Source organism: Solanum stenotomum, unplaced genomic scaffold (genome assembly GCF_019186545.1).
Source record: "Solanum stenotomum isolate F172 unplaced genomic scaffold, ASM1918654v1 scaffold3665, whole genome shotgun sequence".
NCBI classification, from domain to species: domain Eukaryota; kingdom Viridiplantae; phylum Streptophyta; class Magnoliopsida; order Solanales; family Solanaceae; genus Solanum; species Solanum stenotomum.
The window spans coordinates 5,302-32,208 of NW_026034023.1; the positions used below are offsets into that span (position 1 = coordinate 5,302).

Genomic DNA, 26,907 nt, shown 5'->3' on the forward strand with positions numbered 1-26,907 from the left:
TTTTATCTTGTATTCCTAGCACATCCTAAGAATCCCATCTCTCTATCTCGTTTTCGTATCTTTTTGCTGTTTGTAGTTGTTAATTAATACAAAATCCCCCACTGATAAATGAAGCTTTCGTCACCCCCTTTGGATTTAGTAAGTTTATTTTCAATAATGTCTATAGTTATGACTAATTAGAACTAAATTAAATTTTTCTATTAAATCTCAAAATAACTCTCTTGGTACTCGACCCCAACCCTTGGTTGGTTATATTACTATTGTACGATCGTAGACACTCGAGTTGGAAGTTGTGTTTTGATTAAGCAAACATCAAAATGGCGCCGCTGCCGGGGAGTGGTGTTATTTGAGAAACTTTAGTTTAGGAAAATTGTTGTTCTTCTGAGTTGTAGTTCTACTTACAAAATTTGTAGTTTTGTTTCGTTAGTTTGTGTAAATATTTCAGGAAGCATGAGTGTTAGTGGAAGCAACGATTGCCAGGTGGGCCACCAAAACGACATTGGAAATCTCAACGATGTCCAAGAGCCCAACATTAATGACCCCCATATCATGGGAGGTATTGGGTCCATCCGGTTACCTCCAGCCGAAGGAAATGCAGTGTTTCATATAACGAGCACTATGTTGCAACTGTTGCCACTAAAAGGACGTTTTAGTGGATTGACACATGAGGATCCACACGAGCATCTTCGAAACAACGTAGATGTGTAAGGACCATTCTCTTTCAAAAACAACTCTCAGGAGTCAGTCCGGTTAAGGTTATTCCATTTCTCATTGATGGGAGAAGCCTGCAAATGGCTGGAAGAGTTGGCATGCGAATCCATCACTTCTTGGGAGGAGTTGGTCACTCGAAGATGATAACTCTTCGGGACAGTATCCAAAGTTTTAAGCTTCTAGAGGGAGAGTTTTTGCACGAAACTTGGCTGCGGTTCAAAAAATTGGTGCTTCAATACACAACCCATGGTTTGCCGGGTAACGTGCTGCTACAGTACTTTTACCGGAGTTTGGACTCTATAAACAAAGGCGCTTCTGACCAACATTCACCTGGAGGCTTGATACACCAACCATATGCAATGACAGCGCAACTTCTAGATGACAACCATCAACAGAGTGTGGTACACCCCTGAGAACCATGTCTCCCCTCTCACATTCAAGCTATCCAAGGAGCAGATGGGAAAGGATCATGAGAGAGACCAAAACATGGCCAAGATCATGACACAACTTGACATTTTATCCAAAAATATCATAGGGGTTGGTGCCCATTATGTCAATGTTGTTGGGGTCGGGTGCATAAATCCTGAGGAGATGAAGTGTGAAGCCTTGTATATGAGGAGATAAATTTTCTATCCAACCATGGCGGTGGCTATCGTTCAAACTACCCAAAGAAGGGTGGTAACCAAGGTTGGGCTATAGAAGATGGTTGGAAAGATCGCGATAGGGAATGGAGGGACCGAAATCCTAACTAGATTTTTGGGGAGAAGGACAGGTATGTGCCTCCCCATTAGTGCCAAAAGCGGAAGGATTCAGAAGGTGGTCAGTCTGAGGATATGCTTTCTCGTATCCTCAATAAAGTTGAGGGGTCGGACAAGATCTTGAAAGAAATGAAGGAAGATGTGTCGACCCTGAGCCAGACCAACACCTCCCATTTAGTATCAATCAAGCAACTGGAGACCCAAATGTGTCAGATGTCGTCTAACCTAAATCCGAGACATAAAAAGGGTTTGCCTAGTGACACTATGGTCAACCCCAAAAATAAGGTTTGAATGTGCACTTGCATCATTCCACGACGTTAACTAAGGCACTATTTGGGAGGCAACCGAAAATCCTTTATTGCTTTCTATTTGTGTTTTGGTAAAATAATGGTGTGTTGTTTGTACAGGTTGAAGTGAGGAAACTGTTTGACAAAGTGTAGGGTAGGGAGCAACAGTTCTAGTCGATAAGTCACCGAAGAGGTCGGCGACTCCGATCTAATCCACCGTTTGACTCAAGACATCTTTAATTTGGAGTCTTTAAAACTCGGCGAGCCTCAAATATTATTGGCAAATTGCATATTATGTCAGCGATCTAGATAAAAAATGCCATTGAGAACCCCATACTCACTGAAGGCTCAATAAAACTCGGCTAAGCAAGTGAAAACTTGGCGAAGCACCGAGAGGATAAGTGAGCTCCACTAACATCGCCGACTAGGTGAAAACTAGACAGTTTTGCAAGCCCAAGGTTTCAAAGTTGCAAACTCAGTCATTCTCCCTCACTTTTTATCTACCCAAACTCACACCGGCACTCTAGTTTTTATATTTATTGCATTTTTTGCGGTATTTCTAGTTATTGATTTGTGCTCGGAACTTGGATTAAAAAAAACTTGTTTCACTGTTAGATTCACTATATTTGCTCGTACCGAGTTAAATACTTAATTCCTAAAAATTGTACCTTGAAGTAGAAGAAAAATCGTGGGTTATGCATAAGTATCAGTGGGTCTAAGCCTAATTTGAGTTGTTCGTGCCTTGATTTTTTTTTCAGGGTTTTCGAGGTTCAATTCGAGAAGGTGGGTTGTATGAAGGCACGTTGGACCGTTTGGCTAGCTTGGTCGAGCTAGCTGAACCACTTTGCGGCTCGCCTAATGACCCCATCTCGCCTTTAATTTCATGCTATATGTTTTGTTTGTTTCTGAACCTTTTGGCGAGAAGCATCAGTTCACCAAAAGCACTCGGTGAATCGCCGAAAGTCTTCTTGTTTGCCTTTTGTTTGGACCCCTTGAACCCCCACTGCACTAAAACCTTCGGCGTGCAACCCCTTGCTCGAAAGTTTGTAGACATGGCTAGACCTAAAGTAGCAGGAAGAATCATGCCACCCCGACAGATAAGAGCGAAAAATTTCAGGAAAGAAACAAATGAAGTGAATCCTCCCAAGACGGGAAGTGAGGGAAAAAAGCCTAGTTTCAGAAAGAGAACTGTCCCTCGAGATCCCACTGACACATCGGGCACTGATGCCCAAACAGATGGAGTGACCAGTTAAACATGATCCCCTTTTTACCTCTCTCTCTATGTTTCTTTAATTTGCATTCTGGATATTTTATTATTTGCATTTGAGGACAAATTGTTTTTAATTGTGCTGGGGGTGTGGCCCACCTTTGTGTGCTATCCGTGCATCATTTTTTTGTTTATTTATTTGCGTTGTAAGCTATAATTTTGTTAATACTGCTTTCGTGGAAGTTTTGAGCTTGTGGCTTCTTTTGCTTTAAATTGCAAATGATTTTTGCAAATTATTTTGACCCTTCCGAAAAAAAAATTGCCACCTCTTGTATGTACTTGATAGTGGCTGTTCTTTAGCAAATTTAAGTCTCGGTTTTTGATCAATGCCTATGACTTGAATGGTGCTCATAATTGAACGAAAATGAATGTACGGCTACGATGAGACCAAATAAAGTTTCATAGACAATATGTGAACTCTTTTCATCTCATTGTGATTAACCATCATCAAATTGATTCTCTTGAGATGAACGTTGCACAATAGGAAAAGTGTAGAGTCTTGTTTGACTTTACTATTAATGCCTTGTGTGATGAGCTTACTGTGAACCTTGCATGACAACACCTAGAATTTTCCCTGTTGGTCCCGTCGACTAAGTAAGGCTATCTCTTGATATTATCTTAGGCAACTTCGAAGAGTGTGAGCCAATTTGACATATACCTCTTTTGTGGTCTGCCTTTGGAGTGTGTGAACCGCTCTTGAACCTCCCTTGAACCTTACCTTTCTTTGGAAGAAACTCGATGACAACATGACCTTTCTTGACTCATTAGCCTTAATCCTTGTGAAATATGGTTGATTGAATAGCCAACTTGGGGGTGTGGTGAAAAGAAAAGGGAAAGTTAAGAAGTGCAAAGAAAGTCTCATTTAACCCGTGGTGTCAAGAAAACTCGAACACCTCCATAAAAATAAAAATAAAAAAGAGAAAAAGAAAAGGAATGAAAAAGAAAATTTGTGGAATAAAGTTGAAAAGTACAAAAGAAATGGGGTTTCCAAACAATCCATGGGAACTGAATAATACGATGACTTATGAGCACTAAAGAAAATGTTGAAGGAAGAAGAAAAGAAGTGTTGTGAGCACCACATTTCATGAGGATGAAAGTCATTGAGCCTAAATGATCGTACCTTTGCACTCAACACCATTAAAAGCCTTGTAAAGACCTTTTTAATCTTAATTGAGCTGAAACAAATGTCGATTGGAAAATACGGGCAAACCTATGGGTGAAAGCATGCATAATGTTGTTCTTTTTTAGTGTGAGCGTTGAATTGATTCCGGGGCTTTAAATGATTAAACCATTGTGTGAGTATGAAATCATCCTTTGTGTGACGACATTCAAATATCTTTGTTGAGCTTGAACTTGCGTTTGAAGAAAGTATTGCGTGCGTCAGAATCTTTGGTAATGGTGTGTCACAACTTGAATCTTTGGGTGCACAGTTGGTCCTGGCATGAGTAAAATGACTCTTGTTGTGTACATTCATGATCGAGTCTTGTGTAGCACTATTTGAGAGATCCGTTTTAAACTGCTGAATTTAAGTTTTACTTGAGGACAAGAAAAAGTTTAAATTGGGGGTGTTGATGAGTCCACAATTTGGACACATTTAGGGCTATATTTTGATAGAATTAGTGTCCTCAAATGCATATTTTGTCTCAATATCTAATGAAAACCCTTAAGTTTCAGGTAGCTGGAGTTTGAGGCAAAGCATGGACAATACTTGGTAAGAAGAAACAAGGCGACTGAAAAGAAAGAAAAAATGAATGCCTGAAGATCGCCGAGCCCAGTTGGCGAGTTGCCGATCGGCCTGGAGATCTCCTTTTGTTCCAGTGCCCTGAGGCCTGAAAGAAAAGGTCAAGTTGGTGATGAACTGGAGCAGTCGGTGTGTCACTGAATAGTTCAGCTAAGTAGTACCATATCGCCCAATGACTCAAAATGCGAGGAGGCTGAAGCCAAAAGCAAGAAGACGACGAAATCGACCAAGCGGTGGATCGCTAAATGTATCGACGATCTCGACTAACTTCGCAGTACAGTCCTTCGCAGCAGATTTCGAACACTATAAATACTTGTTTAAACTTCTACCTTAGTATCATATCACTACTATTATTAGAAGTTTTTACAGTTTTTGAGAAAGTCTAAATTTTAGAGGGTTTTGGAAACTTTTCTCTAAGACCTTGAAGATTCTAAGGGTTTCAACTCCAAAAAATTGGACTTGGCACTTGAAGATTCTTCACTCTTGATGTGTTTTAAAACTTAATCCATCGTACCCTATTGATGGAAACTGATATTGGTATAAATTTTTATATCTTTTACATGCCAAGGTAAAACCCCAATTCTTGGGGTGTGATTTTGTGAATATGGGTAAAATTATATGTTGGGTCTTGCTTGTTGATGGTTATTTTTTTGTTTAAATGTGATTTCGTTTAGTAGTTGTGTATGGAATTAATGGAGTTGTAGTTGCAAATACGATTTCATCTTAGTGTTTTCGGCCTGCTCGAGGGATAGGCCATAAAACTATGACTACTAAATTGATAGCCGGTGGTATTTGGTCGACATGGGTTCAGCTCAAGAGAGTGAATCCTAGTCCTTCTCCCACACATTGAGCGAGAGAGAGTGAATCGGCTAAGGCAAAGGTTGTGCTTAAAGCGGAGACTCATGTTTGAGAGAAATCGAGTCAATTTGGGGTAAGTTGCTCGAGAGAGAATTTACCCCCACTATAGTCTAGAAATACTCAACAATTTACTATCAAAAGCATGTACCCGACAATTTAGTTTATCCCGTTTTCCTATCACATCCCAAGAATCCCGTCTCTCTATCTTTTGTTCTTATATTTTTACTGTTGTTTAGTTGTTACTTGACTACAAACCCCCATTGATAATCGACGCTTGCGTCACCCCCTTTAGATTTAATATGTTTATATTTGTTAATGTATGTAGCTACGACTAATTTGAACTAAATTTTATCTTTATATTAAATCTCAAAACCACTTCCTACGGACTCGACCCCAAACCTTGGTTGGGTTGTATTACTATTGTATGTTCGTAGACACTCGAATTGGAAGTTGTGTCTTGATTACACAAACATCAGTGATCAAGAGAGATCCCTGGATGTGATGACCGGTATGTTAACAGTTTTTCAAGTTGACGTGTATACTTTACTTGATCCCGGTTCTAATTTGTCTTTCGTGAATCCCTATATGGCTATGAAATTTGTTATGCCTCTCAATGTATTGATAGAACCTTTTTCGGTCTCTACCCCTATTGGTGATTCTATTGTGGTTAGGAGGGTCTATAGAAGATGTCCTGTTTCCTTATCCCATAGATTCACTTTAGTAGATTTGTTAGAGCTTGATATGATAGACTTCGATGTCCTCCTTGGGATAGATTGGTGTAACACTTCGGAAACTTGTAGGATAAACGTGAGGTTAACGTCAAGAGTAAAGGTCAAGGGCCAAGGGAATTGGGTGAGGGCAATGACAATGCGGCCAAGGCTGCCCAAAATGTGCCAAGACACTACTCGCCATGACCCCGACGGTCTTCACGACCCGCGGTGGTCACCACGACCCGTGGTGCCACCACTGTTAGGTGACGCAGTGACCCCACAAAACTTCCCCAAGGAAGGCTCCCCTTCACGAGCCAATTCATGGTTCGTGGGAAGCCTCATGGGGTTGCCTTCACCTTGTGGGAGCTTATGTCAAGTAGTATAGCTGCTGGTCAAGGGAGCACGGGCACAACCACAGGCTGTGGTGCCCTTGACGGCTCGTATGGGTGGGTCGTGGCACTTGGCAACTCACATTAAGTGAGGGTTATTTTTGGGGTTTTCACGTTTAAGTACAATTGAAGTGGAGTCGTTTTCGGTATGTTTAGGGGTACTATATAGGTTATTTTTACGACAAATTCACCCAAATTAAGTCATAAATTCCAAACAGCCAAATAATTTCGCAAAGTTCATCTCCTCTCCCAAAATTTCTCTATCTAGAACTCAAGGAGGAAGAAGAGGACAACTTAAACTAGGGCTTGAAAAATAAAGGTTCTTTTCACACAACTTCTTTGGAGAATCATAAATGGTAGTCCTTCATCCATGGAGTCCCTCCAAACTCACTTCCAAAAGTAGTAACTTCCCCAAAAGTTAGGGTTTGACTCAATCTCATGGATTCCTTTCAAATTCTTTTTTAATGATTGAATTATGTTTAATTATGGGTATATTGATGATTTTATATTGTTTAATGTTCAATCTTCCAAGAATCCATGAATTCCCCTATTTTCCCAAATTGGATATAAAAGTGTGGGTAGTGATTGATGCAAGTAGAATGTTATAGAATTGTGAATGTAGTGAATTGATTAATTGAATAATGTTATTACCCATGTATAATGTAGTAATTCTAGATGTGTTGATTGAATGTGATCCATGGTCCTTGAAGGGCAAAGTATGAGAATTATGAATGTTTACGAGGTTTATGTATATGTCCTTAGAACACTTTGAGAGTAAGGTGAATATGATTATGATCTAGTTGTTTGGTTGTTGAATGATTATATCCATGTACACCTTTATGTATGAATCTGGTATGATGTGACAGGTTTCCTCACAAACATGATGATTCTAAGATTGAAAGGCTATTCCCACCTATTGAATTTATGAACTATATTATGAATTATGTTGGATGGTGGGTCAAGACATTCTTCCATGAATATGAGCTGAAGTCAAGATATACTATGTAATCCATGGGAATTATTCTTAGCACCGAGTGGATATTGAATATGGGATGGAAGCTCCTTTGTTAGAAAGGGCGGGTTTCTAGAAGCAATCTCATGAGATGGAAGATTCCCCGTCAGAAACGGCGTGTTTCTAGTACCAATATCGTTGTCACATAAACTATTTGCCCCCATAGGTCTTTAGCTTGTGAATACGCCTAAAAGCTAACAAGTCATGGTCTTACCTTAGGCTTGTAGGACAACCCTTTTCGGTGTGGGTAACACTGAATTCCATGTTAAGCTCACATGGTCTATGTCGGTTAAGGCATATTCCCACCATGACAAGAATATATACAAGAACATAAATCATAAATGATGGTTACTCCATAAGTTTTACTTTACTTGGGTAGGATTATGGGATCTCATTCCTGCATTGCACAAGTATGCTTTGAGGGTACAAATGGTATGGCTCAATTATGATGTGAGTATTTAAGTAATGAATATGCTTATAACTTATGCTCTTTTATTATCTTCAAAAAAAGATATTTTAAGTTAATAAATCACATATATTCGACTAAAATGTCCTTTTTGCATGTTTTCAAAGATTTTATGCATGAATATCATACTTGGTGCATTTTTGTACTAACCCATATTTTTCTATAGTTCTCCCAAGTGTAGGGTCTGGTTCTTGAGGAGGTGATCATTTGGTTCAAGCATGGATTCGAATATTCCCCTTGCTTGTGGTGAGTCCTCATGGTTCAACGATGGGAGATTTCACTTTGAGTTTCTTTTAGTACTTCCTATTCCGGACTATGTTGTTGGGTGCTATGACGCTATTTTGACTTATGAATTGTAATAGATGGCTAATTGAGACAAGTTAAACTTTCGCTTTTCCATTATAAATACTTTTGGACTTAAATGTGTTATTACTCTTATTGTTCTAATACTTTATGTTATGATATGCTATGGGCTGGTATGAGACTCGTTCGGGGTCAAGTACGCCACGTTACTTCTAAGGGGGTACCATTGGGGCGTGACAAACTTGGTAACCAGAGAAAAAGGTTGAGAATGATTCTAGGATGATGGCTCATAAGCCACGTCTAGTAGAGTCTTGTTCATAAGTGTGAAGCATGCGACACTTATGATTGAAAGGCTATAAGATGTTTAGGAAATTTCAGTTCTTTCATTATTCTTGGGTCGTACCTTAGACTTTTACTCTATACAGTCCCTCTCCTAATCCTTCTTTTGTGTGTTCAAGAAATGAATACATGAAGGGCTAACGCTAGAAGAATGAAGGATGGCAATCTGACTGAGGAATATCTTCAAGCTAATCAAGCTGCTCATGCTAACAAAGATCCGGTTGATCCCGTGGGTGAGAATGTGACCCATGTGGAGTTTAGATCGGCTTTCCAAATGTTGGCTCAACTCGTGACGGCTCAAGCCAATAGAAAAGTGGTAGCTTCGGTGAACCGTAATATGAATTCCGTAGCTTCTAGATTGAGGGATTTTCAAAGAATAAATCTTTACGTGGGAGAGGACCCTCATGAATTTGTAGAAGAGGTTTATAAAATAATTGATGCCATAGGGGTGAATTCCATAGAGAAAGCGGAGTTAGCCACTTCCCAATTGAAGAGTGTAGCCCAAGTATGGTATACTCAATGGAAGAATAATATGTCGGTAAGAGCAGGTCCAATAGAGTGGGAAGTGTTCAAATCGGCGTTCCTTAATAGCTTCTATAACGACCCGTAAAACGAATAAGTGACACTAGAGCCTAACTAGTGTTTGTTGGAGGTTAGAGGTGGTATGATATTGTCCAGAACCATGATTGATGGGTGTAGGGGTTAAACATCAAGGTACGACTCCCTAAGGACCACCCAAGAGGTCTTTGAGGAGGACACTACGCCTAACCCCCAAGACCCCTTGAAACCATAATGTGGCCAATTTGAGGGTGACTTACGGAAGGGGTCCACGCCACATAGGTCCATCCACACCCCGTGGATGGCCTCCGTAGGTCATGGCCCCGAAAACTAGACACAAACACACACCATGAGGGCACAGGATGGCCCGTGGTCCCATCCACGGTCCGTGGATGGGGGTTTCGTGGTTGGCACCAGTTTTATGTCCAAATTGGCCAAGGTGATGGCTAATTGTTAAATTGCTTATAAGTTTATTTTAGTTGGGGGGACGGTTATAAATATATTATTAATGTATTTTAATGTTTTTTTAATGTATTAAAACATATTTTAGACTTCATTATTTCAAAAACCAAAATCAAAACCTCCCCTCCCCTCCAAAAGTTCTCTCTCTAGAAACCTCCATTGGAAGTGAAGACTTCAACCTTCCAAGGTCAAGACTTCAAGTTTTTCAAGGGATTTTCATCGATTTCTTCCATTAAAGGTATGTTGGTCTTTATCCTTGACTTAGTTTCTTTCAAGCAGCCAATTTAAAAGTTTATTTCAAATCTCCAAGTCTACTCAAAAACCATAGTTTTCAATTTATGTGTGGGTTTGATTCTAAACAACTTCTAAAGGCTTTATTGCATTGAATTATGAATTAATTGGGGGTTTAAAGATGAATTAAGATGATTTCTTCCTAGAACCCATGTTTTCCCCCAAATTCCTAAATTGTGATTTGTGATTGGGAATTGATTGATTATGCAAGTATTTTGAATTGTTGATGTTTATATTGAATTAAGTGATTGAATCATATCAATTTCATTATCTTGTGTAGTATCTTGGATTTTATGGATTAATGTTAGTATATAGACTTGAAAGCAAGTTCATGAAGGATTTATATATTATTATGATGTGAAGTATATGTGTGTGTTCTCAATCAATGTTTTATGATCATGTTTAGAATGTAATTGTGTTATGATTGAAGGTCATTTCTCAATTAACAATTATGAGTTATGATGCAATATGTGAAAAGTTATTCTCACATACACACACTCATAAATGACTAATGAATAAAGTTCTATGATTATGTTAATAATGATGTGTTGATTGAAAGGCTATTCTCAGTTGTACTCTAATGAATGATAATGACATCTTGTGATAGGACTTTTTTACAATATGGGATTCTTAAGTGTAAGGGTATTCTTATCTTTCAATCTATGAGCTTTCCAATGAATGAATGTTGGGTTTGAGATGGATTCTCATACGTGAGTTGAGGCGGAGTATCTAGTAGCAATCTTTTATTCCATAATAATGAATGAAAGTAATAAATGTCAAATACTCTGTGGTGAATAATATTAAGCACCGAGTGGATATTGATGGAGATGGATACTCATACGTGAGTTGAGGCGGGTATATAGTAACAATCTCTTGAGATGAATTCCCATACATGAGTTAAGGCGGGGTATCTAGTAGAAATATCATTATCCCATAACTATGTTCCCATATAGGTCTAGCTAGTTGATCCACTTAAGCTAAAAATAGTGGTCCTACCTTAGGCAAGTAGGATTCCATTATTCGGTGAGGGTGACACTGGGTTTCCATGAATTGCACACATGGTCTATGTCGGTTAAGGCTTACCCCCACAAAAAATGTTAATGAACTATGGCTTCTTAAGAATGCATTACTTAGTGTGGGTGGTGGTATGGGATTCCATCTATGCAATGCACAAGTAGGCTTTGAGAGTATTCATGGTGTGTTCCTTTATAATGTTAAGTGTAATGAATGTTCATTTATGATAATGTTTATGAGAATGTTGGTTTAATGTATAATGAATGAAGATGCTCTTAATGTAATGAAGCCAATGAAAAATGTTGACTTATATGCTTAAATGGGATGATGCATGCTATACTTGGATTGTATTATGAGTTACTTCCTTGTTATGACTTATTGAGTATGAATGTGCCTTGTGTATGGTGACTTCAAAGGAGTACTTAGTGTGTAGTAGTATGGGATGCTACTTGCACATTGCACAAGTGTGACATAGAGTTTCCCTAGATGATGGTCCTTATGTGTTTATATGACTTATGTAATGTTTGTGTTTCATATATATGAGTATGGTGTGAAGATAGGAAGGTTGAATGGTAAGTTCAATTTTGGTGACCTTAAGGTGGTACATTAGTGTGGATGGTGGTATAAGACGCTATCCATACATTGCACAAGGTATAGCTTGAGGGTTACTTTAGGTGAAGGCGAAATGAGAAGGTAATGGTTTATATGTTGATTATGTTCTAATGTGAAAATATGACTTGTATGTTGGTTATGGTTGTATATTATGCCTATTATGATTATGTTCATGATGTTTTCTCAAAATGGTATATATCATGACTTTCAAATAAAATGTATGTTTTAAACATGGTTATTATACTTAGTACTTAATTGTGTCAGCCCATTCTTCTTCTATGTTTACTACAAGTGTAGGTCCTGGCATTTAAGTGGTTTTCTCTAGTGAAGCTTGGATTTGTCCCCAAGACTAAGTGGTATGTCCTCATAGATCAAGGACAAGTAGTTGATGTTTTCTTTCTTTTCATCTAATACACATTCGATAGTCTCGTCGATTGTAAAGGGTCGTGACTCTATTTTGTTTCAAGTATGTTATTTAGATGTCCATGTGACACAATAGACTTCCGCTTGCTTTTAATTATTTCAGTTGTTGGATTTATAAAAGAAAAGCTTTAATTTCGTATTATTTCTAAGTATCTTATCTTATGAATGCTATGAGGCTTGTGTAAGAGCCCTTCAGGGTCGAGTACGCCATGTCGCTTCCAGGGCATAGGTTCGGGTTGTGAAAAATATGGTATCAGAGCACAATGTTTTGGGAATGGTTTTTAGGTTGATGTCTCACAGCACACGTCTAGTAGAGTCTTGTTCATCAGTGTGAGTCGCGACACATCTATGAGCGAGAGGCTATAGGACGTTAGGAAGTTACACTTTTTTCATATTCTTCAAGTCGTGCCATATAGTTTAACTCTAAAATGTCTCTCTCTTATTCTTTATCTGATGGTCTTTAGGGTATGGCCATTTGAAAGGCTTATGCTAGATGGTGTTAGGGAGGAAGGTTGGTTGTGATACCAATTATGGCTATGTGACTTGTTGGAGTTGAGGTGATAGATTGTGATGTTGTCTTTAGTATGAATGTGTTGCTTTATGATTATGCTTAGATGATGGTAGAACCCGGCTTACTTATGATGAGTTATGAGGTATGTTGAAAGATTTGATGAATGAGGTGACTTAGAAATATCTTGATGGGATGAGTGAGTAGACTTCTCTAAGAAGGGTAGAAGTGTAACTCACCTTGGTTTAGGATCATCTTGTGTGATGAGTGTGAAGGTTTCGTTATGACTTGCTCCGACCTTAGAATGGTAACAAGTGAAGTTTAAAAGAGCTTGTATAGGCTTACTCCCAAGTGGGGGGATAATGTGCTTGGAAGGTAAGGTCATTGAGTGTCCTTGATGATTCATGAGTTAGGCTTGTTTGATTATCTCACTTTAAGAGGTGTAGTGAGTTTGAGGAATTTAGACCCGGTGTGGGAGACTCATATGAGACCTTGAGTGGTGTTGGTAAAGTTGATTGTGAGCAAGAGTTGCTTAATGAGGACATTCCTAGTTTAAAGGCACCGGTAGGTGATAGTTCCTTATTGTTGTGATTGACTTGTTGAGATTCCTATGATGTTTTTCATGTTAGCCTTAGTTGGGTTTTCTCCTAAGTGGGGGATAGTATGTAGAATAGTAAGGTTGTAGAGAGTTTTGATATCCTTATCTCTTTCCTTCTATTCTTATTCAAGCTTAAGAGAAAGAGTTCATTGTAGCTTGTTTAAAGTTTTGGAGTCATATGTGAATATGTGTTTCCATGGTCTCCTTATGTTATGCGTGTTCTTGATTAGTTTATGCTTGAATGAGAAAATGACTTTCTATGAGTTATGTTCCTCTTATTGATGTGCATTTAGTATGCGTTGTCTATATGCTTCATGAGTTGATTGTTGAACATGCCTAAATGTGTTTTTATGAAGAATTTACATGATGTGCTTAATTATGTTGTGATGAATATGATATGAGTTGGAGAAGGTAATTCCTCCAATGTAATGAGAACTATTGAAGTTTTGATGCACAATGAATTTGTAGATGTAGTTCCTACTTTCTTATGTTGCATTGAGCTTACTGATGTAGCGTTCATGTTTCCTCCTAGTTTTGTGCAATTGTTTAAAATGTTGCATGCATGGTGGGCTGCTAGTTTTGTGTTGTTAAACCCTTAATATGTTTAAAGTGTTATTTGAGGACGAATGTTCCTAAGTGGGGGATAATATAACGACCCGTAAAATGAATAAGTGAAACTAGACCCTAACTAGTGTTTGTTGGAGGTTTAAGGGTGTATAATGTTGTCCTGAGTCATGATTTAGGGGTTTAGTGGTTAAACATCAATGTACGACTCCCCAAGGACTAACCTAGGGGACCTAGAGGAGGACCCTAAGCATAACCCCCAAGACCACTTGAAACTAAGAAGTTGCCAATTTGAGGGTGACCTACGAAAGGGGTGCACACCCAGTAGGTCCATCCACGCCCCGTGGATGGCCTCCGTAGGTCATGTCCCCCAAAACCTAGTCACATCCACAAACAACGAGGGCATAAGACAAACCGTGGTCCGATACACGGTCCGTGGATAGAGGTTTTGTGGTTGGCACAAGTTTTCTATCCAAGTTGGCCAACGTGACGGCTAATTGGTAAATTGCTTTTAAGACTATTTTAGTTGGGGGATGGTTTTAATTAGTTTATTAATGTATTTTAAGGTTTTTTTAAAGTATTAAAACATACTTTAGACTTCATTATTTCAAAACGTAAAATTGAAACCTCCCCTCCCTTGCAAGAGTTCTCTTTGTAGAAACTTACATTGGAGGTGAAGACTTCAAGCTTCGAAGGTCAAGACTTCAAGTTTTTTAAGGGATTTTCGTGTATTTATTCCATCAAGGTATGGTGGTCTTCATTCTTGACTTAGTTTCTTTCAAGGAGCCAATTTCAAAGTTGATTTCAGATCTCCAAGTTTACCCAAAAACCCCTAGTTTTCATTCTATGCATGGGTTCGATTCAAAACAATTTCTAAAGGCTTTATTTTATTGAAATATAAATGAATTATGGATTTAAAACCGAATTAAGATGATTTCTTCCTCGAACCCATGTTTCCCCCAAATTCCTAAATTGTGATTTGTGATTGGGAATTGATTGATTATGCTAAGATGTTGAATTATTGATGTTTATACTGAATTAAGTGATTTAATCATGTCAATTTCATTATCTATTGTAGTATCTTGGGTTTTATGGATTCATGTTGGTTTATAGACTTGAAGGCAAGTTCATTAAGGATTTATATATGATTATGAAGTGAAGTATATGTCTGTGATCTCAATGAATGTGTTATGATCATGTTTAGAATGGAATTGTGTTATGATTGAAGGTTATGTTTAATTAACACTTATGAGTGATGATGCTATATGTGAAAAGTTATTCACACATATAGACACACTCATTAATGATTAATAATTGAAGTTATATGATTATGTTAGTAATGATGTGTTGATTGAAAGGCTATTCTCAATTGTACTCTATTGAATGATATTGACATGTTGTGAGAGGACTTTCTCACAATATGGGATTCTTAGGTGAAAGTCTATTCTTATGTTTGAATATATCAGCTTTCTAATGAATAGATGTTGGGTTTGAGATGGATGCCTATACATGAGTTGAGGCGGGGTATCTAGTAGCAATCTCTTATCCCATAATAATGAATAAAAGTAATGAATATCAAATACTTCGTGGGGAATAATTCTAAGCACCTAGTGGATATTTAATGAGATGGATACTCATACGTGAGTTGAGGCGTGTTATCTAATTACCATGTAAGCAAAAGATAGGAGCAAAAAGAGTAAATAATAAATACAGAAAGCCTACACCATGGATTAAAGGAAATGAATAAATCACTCAAAAACTAGAAAATGTTAAGGAAAATACCCACAATGTAGAATTAATAATATTTTCAATAGATAAATTAAAATGAATTCAAGAAAAATTAGATATGTTATATAGTGATGACCCCTTAAAAGGATGGGTAAAACATAAGACAAAAGTAAGAATTGAATTGATTGATGAAAATAGTATAATAACCCAGAAACCATTGAAATATAATTTTGAAGATTTAAAAGAATTTAGAATGCATATAAAAGAATTATTAGAAAACAAATATATACAAGAAAGCAATAGCAAACATACAAGTCCAGCATTCATAGTAAATAAACACAACGAAAAGAAAAGAGGCAAAAGCCGTATGGTTATTGACTATAGAAATTTGAATGCAAAAACAAAAACATATAATTACCCCATACCTAACAAAGTATTAAAAGTAAGACAAATACTAGGATACAATTATTTTAGCAAATTTGATTGTAAATCAGGGTTTTATCATCTAAAGTTAGTAGAAGAATCTAAAAAATTAACAACTTTTACAGTACCACAAGGATTCTATGAATGGAACGTACAACCTTTTGGGTACAAAACTGCACCAGGAAGATATCAACATTTTATGGATAATTATTTTAATCAACTAGAAAATTGTATAGTATACATAGATGATATATTGTTATATTCACGGACAGAAGAAGATCATATACAATTATTAGAAAAATTTATACATATTATAACACACTCAGGAATATGTTTAAGTAAGAAAAAGGCAGAAATAATGAAAAATCAGATAGAATTTTTAGGAATACAAATAGATAAGAATGGTATAAAAATGCAAAACCACATAGTACAAAAAATATTAAATTCTGAAGAACAAATAGATACAAAAAAGAAATTACAATCATTTTTAGGATTGGTAAACCAGGTAAGAGAATATATACCTAATTTAGCAGAAAATCTAAAACCTTTGCACAAAAAATTGAAGAAAGACGTAGAATATTATTTTGATAAAAAAGATCAAGAACAAATACAAAAAATGAAATCATTATGTAAGAAATTACCAAAATTATATTTTGCAGATGAAAATAAAAAATTTATATACATAGTAGAATCAGATGCAAGCGAAATAAGTTATGGAGGAGTACTAAAATATAAATACGATAAAGAAAAAATAGAACATCATTGTAGATATTACTCAGGGACATTTACAAATCCCGAAATAAAATGGGAAATAAATAGAAAAGAATTATATGCACTATATAAATGTTTATTAGCTTTTGAACCATATATAGTATATAACAAGTTTATTGTAAGAACAGATAATACGCAGGTAAAATGGTGGATCACAAGGAAGATACAAGATTTAGTAACAACCAAAGAAATACAGAGACTAGTATTAAATATACAGAATTTTACATTTACAATAGAAGTGATAAGTACTAACAAAAATGTTATTGCAGATTACATTTCAAGCCAAAGCTACACAAACGGATCTAGAAAAAGAAAATACTGTTGGAAAAATATTCAATGCTATGACATTACTTTGTACAAAAGTAGATAGCCTAGACAGAGAGATCCAAAAAATGAAAAGCCAACAGCATGACGGAAAATATGCGGAGCTAAGTAGATCGGAAGACTTGAAAACTCCAGAGCTAGAAGTTGACGATGGGAAACACCGACAAACCCAAACTAATAATTTGTTACATGCAGCTACAGGGAGCACATCATCTACAAAACAAGAAAAAAGATATGTTAATACAAATATGAACAAGATATTTGAGAAACCATTTGTACCCAGAAATCAAAACCCCTTATTTGTACCTCCACAAATAAATACCTACAAAGACAGCTTAGGACAGGACAAGAAAATCTATAATCACATAACCAGAGCCTATATAGAAAACATTCACAAAATACAAACCTTTTTAAACAAAAACCCCAGATCTAAAACTACCCAAAATCCACACGAAGATTATATTACCCAAACTCTACAAGGATACAATAAAATAATTGCGTTACCTAAGACAAATGCAAATCTAGTGGCAACTTGTTATAACTATGGATTACTGAACACACTATACACCCAGACAGGAGAAGAAATAGCTACAATACCGGAACTACAAAAAGCATTCATGCACTACAAAAGAATAACTAAGGGAACCCTTTCTTATATAAAATTATATTCAGCATCAGCCGAGAAACTTTATGATGAAATTAAGCCAATCATACAAATTATAAAAATTGGATTAACTAGAGAAATGATCATACCAGAAAATATAGAAGAACAAGACGAAATACAAAAAGTGGAGATACCAGCATTCTATGCAGGAAAACGAATAATTGAAATAGCTATTATCTTAAATGAGTTAACATCTAATTATTTAAACAGAAATTCGATATGGAGTTCTTATTCAAGAGAGAAAACAATGATATATGCAAATTGTCGAGAAATCAGAGTAGCAGATATGGAAGAAGTCAGGCAATGGGCACTAAGTCTACTAAAACCTGAGCAACAGCCAACTACAAGAGCTATAAGAAAGAACTTTATCTCATCAGAAATAATGACAAGATATTGTAAAACTATTGGACACAAATATCCGGCTCATCAATGTTCTAAATGCCAAGGAGAAGATAATGTAATCCCAGACATATAGCTGGAGTAAAAACAAGAAGCAACAAAAGCCAACAAGATTGAAAGAAAAGGCTATGCGAAAAAGCTAAGTGCAATTTAAAAGAAGAGATAGTGGAAACTTTATGTAAAGAAAAGAGCAAGTGGAAGACTTTAGATAAAGTAGTAGTAGCAACGTGTTAGATTAGTAGTAATATGTACAAAAGTATGAATAGTATTAAAGATGTAAAGCAACTATAGTTACATGTAAAGTAACCATAGTATAGAATAAAGTAACAATAGTAAGGTTACTTATATTTGTATAAATTGATAGCCATTATGGCAGAAAGAGGCAAGACTTTCTACAGGGAAAGCAAGCCCCTCTTTGTAATCAAAATACTCTCAATAAAAATATATCAGTTTCAAAGGTAAGCTATGGATCAAAATATTCCAGATATCACACAGGTACATATATTTATGATTATGTATAGCTAAAATATATTAATTCCTGAATATCATAGCATAATTAAATAAGTTTATATTAGTTATTATATACTAGAATTATTTAAGCATGCTTTTTAGTTTGTTAACATGAGGAAAAAAGGAAAAACTTCCAGACTATGCCATCCTAAGGTTGAAACCATAGGCGAAGAAGCCGTGAGGGGAGTAAACAAAGTTGAAAGTGCTGTTAGGAAGTAAATACTTTTGAAAGTACGATGTTAACAGTGACAGAAAAACATGTTAAAATAATCTAGTTTATAGTAATCAGTTACATAAAAATTTAATGCTAAAATTAGCTATATGTAATATGTGCTACATAGACGAATATACATGTGTATTTAGAGAATATTATTACAAAGGAACATATAATGCAGAAGAATCAAAAGAAATAAGAAAATTATATTTTACAAAATTACCAGAACCATTTAGTTCTAAAATAACAAAAGATTGGAACGAAGCAGGATTGCAAGATACACTTGGAGCAAGAATGACATATCTACAAAAATGGTATTTAGCAATATGTGAAAAATATAGAGAAGACATAAAAATGGAAAAAACAATAATCAAAAACCTAGAATGTTGTAAAGATAAGATAACACCTCAATTCGGATGCAATGATAATTATTATAAAATGAAATATAGAAAATCAGGGAAATATAAAAAATATAAATCCCAATATAGGTATAAAAGACCAAGAAGAAGATATTACATAAAAAATACTAAAGCAAAAAGACCTTTTAGACCAAAGAAAAAAATAACAGAATGTACATGTTATAATTGTGGAAAACTAGGACATTTCGCTAAAGATTGTAAATTACCCAAAAATCCAAAGAAAAAATAAATATTTGAAATAATAATTAATGATGAAACATATACACAAATAGATTATATCGATTATGAACTGGCAAGTGATGATAGTATATATGAATTTGAATCGTTTGAGAACGAAATATCTGAAAATGAAATAGAAGTAAATAATGACGACTGAAAAGGACGTACAAATAATAAATAAAGAAGAATATACAAATGAAGAATCTACAGAACAGAATGTAATATTTGATATTAATATATTTGAACAAATAAATGAAAAAGAATTAGATGTTAGAGTAGAGAAAATATTTAAGATACCATTAATAAGAAACATATTTAAAAGACAAAAAGAGGAATACTATATAGTAAGTCAAAAAAGAACATATAATAGATTGTAAATATACCAAAGAAAAGCAAGAATACCTATAATAAATAAAAGGATAGTAAATAAAGAAATACAAGAAATTAAAGCTAAAGAACCAATAAAATACGTACACTTAGGTGGAACAGAGATATTAATAAAAGCTTGTTTTAGAGAAGGAATAGATACACCAATAGAAATATATTTGGTAGATGATAGAATAGTAGAACCAATAGAAAGAAGTATAATAAGTGCAGTAAAAGGAAACTCAATCTACCAGAAATTTAAGTTTATAATAAGTGCTAATTATTCATTAACAATAAACGATAGAAATATAGATAAGTCATTAGTATTATATTGGAAAATATCAGGAATAGAGTTAGCCCCAAGAAGTAAAATATTTACAGCCCGCCGTAAAAATTTATATGTATTAACAAGAAAACATAAGATAACAGCAAAAAATAAGATAAATAAAATAAAAATAGAGAATCCTTTTGAACAAATTGTTACAGTAATAGATAATAATGATTATAGTTATAAACAAATAGACATAGAAGAAGATCTAGAAATAGTAACCGATAGGATAAGTACATCAAAAAGAATAAAAAACATAGATAAAAATATTGATACGTCCCCACCCTCAAGAAAATCAGTAGAATATCAAAGAATAAAAGAAATTGAACCATATCACTACTATATAACTGGAATAATAGAACAAAGAAAACATATCATCATAATAAATACCGGACAAGAAAAAAATTATATACCAAGAGAATTAGTATCGGAAGAAGAAATAACCTCTAAAGAACAAGTATGCCCAGAATTACCAAAAGAATTGTTACATATAGAAGAAACAACTCAAAAAGAAATAATTATAGTATAATAATATTAATAGACTTTAAAATATACCAAGAAGATAATATAATATTAGGAATAAAATGGTTGGAAGAAATGAAACCATATAATTTAGAAAATACCCAATTAACAATAACTGATAAAAACAAAAAAATCATAGTAAAAAGAGCAGTATGAAAATTTATATACTTGCAAAAATAATAGTAGAAAATTACTACAACAGATATTACACACCAATGATAGATACAGGAGCAGAAGCAAACTTGTGTAAACATAATTGTCTACCAGACGAAAAATGGGAGAAATTAAAAACACCTATAGTCGTCACAGTATTTAATATTGAAGGAAGTATGATAACATACAAAGCAAAAAATATAAAGTTGCAAATATGGGATAAATTATTAACTATAGAAGAATATATAGTTATGAATTTATAAATAAAGATATGCTTTTAGGAATGTCATTTCTAGAAAAACTATATCCCCATGTAATAACAAAAAACACATTGGTGATTTACCACACCATGTAAGCAAATGATAGGAGCAAAAAGAGTAAACAATAAAAACAGAAAGCCTACACCATGGATTAAAGGAAGTGAAAAAATCACACAAAAACTAGAAAATGTTAAGGAAAATACCCACAATATAGAATTAATAATATTTTCAATAGATAAATTAAAATTAATTCAAGAAAAATTATGTTATATAGTGAAGACCCCTTAAAAGGATGGGAAAAGCATAAGACAAAAGTAAGAATTGAATTGATTGATGAAAACAGTATAATAACCTAGAAACCATTGAAATATAATTAGGAAGATTTAAAAGAATTTAGAATGCATATAAAAGAATTATTAGAAAACAATTATATACAAGAAAGCAATAGCAAACATACAAGTCCAGTATTCATAGTAAATAAACACAGCGAACAGAAAAGAGGCAAAAGCCGTATGGTTATTGACTATAGAAATTTGAATGCAAAAACAAAAACATATAATTACCCCATACCTAACAAAGTATTAAAAGTAAGATAAATACAATGATACAATTATTTTAGCAAATTTGATTGTAAATCAGGATTTTATCATCTAAAGTTAGAAGAAAAATCTAAAAAATTAACAGCTTTTACAGTACCACAAGGATTTTATGAATGGAACGTACTACCTTTTGGATACAAAAAAGCACGAGGAAGATATCAACATTTTATGGATAATTATTTTAATCAACTAGAAAATTGTATAGTATACATAGATGATATATTGTTATATTCACGGACAGAAGAAGATCATATACAATTATTAGAAAAATTTATACATATTATAACACACTCAGGAATAAGTTTAAGTAAGAAAAAGGAAGAAATAATGAAAAATCAGATAGAATTTTTAGGAATACAAATAGATAAGAATGGTATAAAAATGCAAAACCATATAGTACAAAAAATAATAAATTCTGAAGAACAAATAGATACAAAAAAGAAATTATAATCATTTTTAGGATTAGTAAACCAGGTAAGAGAATATATACCTAAGTTAGCAGAAAATCTAAAACCCCTGCACAAAAAAATAAAGAAAGACGTAGAATATTATTTTGATAAAAAAGATCAAGAACAAATACAAAAAAATAAAATCATTATGTAAGAAATTACCAAAATTATATTTTCCAGATGAAAATAAAAAATTTATATACATAGTAGAATCAAATGCAAGCGAAATAAGTTATGGAGGAGTACTAAAATATAAATACGATAAAGAAAAAATAGAACATCATTGTAGATATTACTCAGGGACATTTACAAATCCCGAAATAAAATGGGAAATAGATAGAAAAGAATTATATGCACTATATAAATGTTTATTAGCTTTTGAACCATATATAGTATATAATAAGTTTATTGTAAGAACAGATAATACGCAGGTAAAATGGTGGATCACGAGGAAGATACAAGATTCAGTAACAACCAAAGAAATACGGAGACTAGTATTAAATATACATAATTTTACATTTACAATAGAAGTGATAAATACTGACAAAAAAGTTACTGCAGATTATATTTCAAGACAAAGAAAATACTCTTGAAAAAATATTCAATGCTATGACATTACTTTGTACAAAAGTTGATAGCCTGGACAGAGAGATACAAAAAATGAAAACTCAGCAGCATGACGGAAAATATGCGGAGCTAAGTCGATCGGAAGACTTGAAAACTCCAGAGCTAGAAGGTGACGATGGGAAACACCGAAAAACCCAAACTAATAATTTGTTACATACAGCTACAGGTAGCACATCATCTAAAAAAGAAGAAAAAGGATATGTTAATACAAATATGAACAAGATATTTGAGAAACCATTTGTACCCAAATATCAAAACCCTTTATTTGTAGCCCCACAAATAAATACCTACAAAGACAGCCTAGGACAGGACAAGAAAATCTATAATCACATAACCAGAGCCTATATAGAAAACATTCACAAAATACAAACCTTTTTAAACAAAAACCCCAGATCTAAAACTACCCAAAATCCACACGAAGATTATATTACCCAAACTCTACAAGGATACAATAATCTAATTGATTTACCTAAGACAAATGCAAATCTAGTGGCAACTTGTTATAACTATGGATTACTGAACACAGTATACACCCAGACAGGAGATGAAATAGCAACAATACCGGAACTACACAAAGCATTCATGCACTACAAAGAATAACTAAGGGAACCCTTTTTTATATAAAATTCTATTCAGCACCAGTCGAGATACTTTATGATGAAATTAAGCCAATCATACAAGTTATAAAAATTGGATTAACTAGGAAAATGATCATACCAGAAAAAATAGAAGAACAAGACGAAATACAAAAAGTGGAGATACCAGCATTCTATGCAGGAAAACAAATTATTGGAATAGCTACTATCTAAAATGAGTTAACATCTAGTTATTTAAACAAAAATTCGATATGGAGTTATTATTCAAGAGAGAAAACAATGATATATTCTAATTGTCGAGAAATCAGAGTAGCAGATATGGAAGAACTCAGGCAATGGGCACTAAGTCTACTAAAACCTGAGCAACAGCCAACTACAAGAGCTATAAGAAAGAACTTTATCTCATCAGAAATAATGACAAGATATTGTAAAACTATTGGACACAAATATCCGGATCATCAATGTTCTAAATGCCAAGGAGAAGATAATGTAATCCCAGACGTATAGCTGGAGTAAAAACAAGAAGCAACAAAAGCCAACAAGATTGAAAGAAAAGGCTATGCGAACAAGCTAAGTGGCATTTAAAAGAAGAGATAATGGAAACTTTATGTAAAGAAAAGAGCAAGTGGAAGACTTTAGATAAAGTAGTAGTAGCAACGTGTTAGATTAGTAGTAATATGTACAAAAGTATGAATAGTATTAAAGATGTAAAGCAACTATAGTTTGATGTAAAGTAACCATAGTATAGAGTAAAGTAACTATAGTAAGGTTACTTATATTTGTATAAATAGATAGCCATTATGGCAGAAAGAGGCAAGACTTTCCACAGAGAAAGCAAGCCCCTCTTTGTAATCAAAATACTCTCAATAAAAATATATCAGTTTCAAAGCTAAACTATGGATCAAAATAATCCAGATATCACACAGGTACATATATTTATGATTATGTATAGCTAAAATCTATTAATTCTTGAATATCATAGCATAATTAAATAAGTTTATATTAGTTATTATATACTAGAATTATTTAAGCATGCTTTTTAGTTTGTTAACATGAGTAAAAAAGGAAAAACTTCCAGACTATGTCATCCTAAGATTGAAACAATAGGCAAAGAAGCCGGGAGGGGAGTAAACAAAGTTGAAGGCGTTGTTAGGAAGTAATTAATTTTGAAAGTACGATGTTAACAGTGACAGGAAAACATGTTAAAATAATCTAGTTTATAGTAATCTAATATAGATCATTTGTTATGCATACGGTATAAGGGAATTATGATTAAATAATCATGAATATCTTCTTATATGATGAAATGATATTAAATTACAAAATACTAATCTTGTATGTATTAAGAAACATAGAAATTATGAAATTAAAGCAAATGATATGGCAACAGATATTTGAAGAAGAAGAAGGAGAATTAATAGAATTAATGAACCAACTATGGTATGAAGATGAAATACCAGAATTTAACTTAAGTGATTTAGAAATTCAATATTCCGATTAATGATAAATCAAGAATACTTAGAATATTGGCATCAAACTATAACAGATATTACGATATTAAGTAATTTAATAAAAGAAAATATAGAAACATTCCAACAAACTCACGACGTACAATACATAGAATACATATTGGAAAACATAAGAGAAATTATTAGATTAATTCCTTTAGAAAAAATGTATTATGAACAAATCAACCTATAACCGACTTGGGGGGGGGGGGGGGNNGTCCTTCGGTCATTTCATCTTCATACCATAGTTGGTTCATTAATTCTATTAATTCTCTTTCTTCTTCTTCAAATATCTGTTGCCATATCATTTGCTTTAATTCCATAATTTCTATGTTTCTTAATACATACAAGATTAGTATTTTGTAATTTAATATCATTTCATCATGTAAGAAGATATTCATGATTATTTAATCATAATTCCCTTATACCGTATGCATAACAAATGATCTATATTAGATTACTATAAACGAGATTATTTTAACATGTTTTCCTGTCACTATTAACATCGTACTTTCAAAAGTAATTGCTTCCTAACAGCACCTTCGACTTTGTTTACTCCCTCACGGCTTCTTCGCCTATGGTTTCAACCTTAGGATGACATAGTCAGGAAGTTTTTCCTTTTTTCCTCATGTTAACAAACTAAAAAGCATGCTTAAATAATTCTAGTATATAATGACTAATATAAACTTATTTAATTATGCTATGATATGCAAGAATTAATAGATTTTAGCTATACATAATCATAAATATATATACCGGTGTGATATATGGAATATTTTGATCCATAGCTTAACTTTGAAACTGATATATTTTTATTGAGAGTATTTTGATTACAAAGAGGGGCTTGCTTTCTGTGTAGAAAGTCTTGCCTCTTTCTGCCATAATGGCTATCTATTTATACAAATATAAGTTACCTTACTATAGTTACTTTATTCTATACTATGGTTACTTTACATCTAACTATAGTTGCTTTACATCTTTAATACTATTCATACTTTTGTACTTATTACTACTAATCTAACACGTTGCTACTACTACTTTATCTAAAGTCTTCCACTTGCTCTTTTCTTTACATAAAGTTTCCACTATCTCTTCTTTTAAATTCCACTTAGCTTGTTCGCATAGCCTTTTCTTTCTATCTGGTCGGGTTTTGTTGCCTCTTGTTTTTATTCCAGCTGTACGTCTGAGATTACATTATCTTCTCCTTGGCATTTAGAACATTGATGATCCGGATAATTGTGTCCAATAGTTTTACAGTATCTTGTCATTATTTCTAATGAGATAAAGTTCTTTCTTATAGCTCTTGTAGTTCGCTGTTGCTCAGGTTTTAGTAGACTTAGTGCCCATTGCCTGAGTTCTTCCATATATGCTACTCTGATTTCTCGACAATTTGAATATATCATTGTTTGCTCTCTTGAATAATAACTCCATATCGAATTTTTGTTTAAATAATTAGATGTCAGCTCATTTAAGATAGTAGCTATTCCAATAATTCGTTTTCCTGCATAGAATGCTGGTATCTCCACTTTTTGTATTTCGTCTTATTCTTCTATTTTTTTCTGGTATGATCATTTCTCTAGTTAATCCAATTTTTATAACTTGTATGATTGGCTTAATTTCATCATAAAGTATCTCGGCTGGTGTTGAATAGAATTTTATATAAAAAGGGGTTCCCTTAGTTATTCTTTGTAGTGCATGAATGCTTTGTGTAGTTCCGGTATTGTTGCTATTTCATCTCCTGTCTGGGTGTATACTGTGTTCAGTAATCCATAGTTATAACAAGTTGCCACTAGATTTGCATTTGTCTTAGGTAAATCAATTAGATTATTGTATCCTTGTAGAGTTTGGGTAATATAATCTTCGTGTGGATTTTGGGTAGTTTTAGATCTGGGGTTTTTGTTTAAAAAGGTTTGTATTTTGTGAATGTTTTCTATATAGGCTCTGGTTATGTGATTAT

At 34.0% G+C, this 26,907-nt stretch overlaps 1 protein-coding gene and 2 pseudogenes across 1 annotated transcript; 2 read left to right on the forward strand and 1 right to left on the reverse strand.

The window, feature by feature from the left end:
• Positions 1–17,050: 17,050 nt before the first annotated feature.
• LOC125852536 (uncharacterized) lies at positions 17,051–18,256 on the forward strand. Its single transcript, XM_049532266.1, has one exon. The coding sequence runs from the start codon at positions 17,051–17,053 to the stop codon at positions 18,254–18,256; it is 1,206 nt and encodes a 401-aa protein (XP_049388223.1).
• A 4,572-nt stretch (positions 18,257–22,828) lies between these two features.
• On the forward strand, positions 22,829–23,958 carry LOC125852538 (uncharacterized; annotated as a pseudogene).
• A 2,158-nt stretch (positions 23,959–26,116) lies between these two features.
• LOC125852537 (uncharacterized) lies at positions 26,117–26,899 on the reverse strand (annotated as a pseudogene).
• Between the last annotated feature and the right edge of the window lie 8 nt (positions 26,900–26,907).

Bases quoted from the DNA above. Each gene is read 5' to 3' on its own strand.
- LOC125852536 (XM_049532266.1), top strand. From the start codon at position 17,051: ATGTTATTGCAGATTACATTTCAAGCCAAAGCTACACAAACGGATCTA.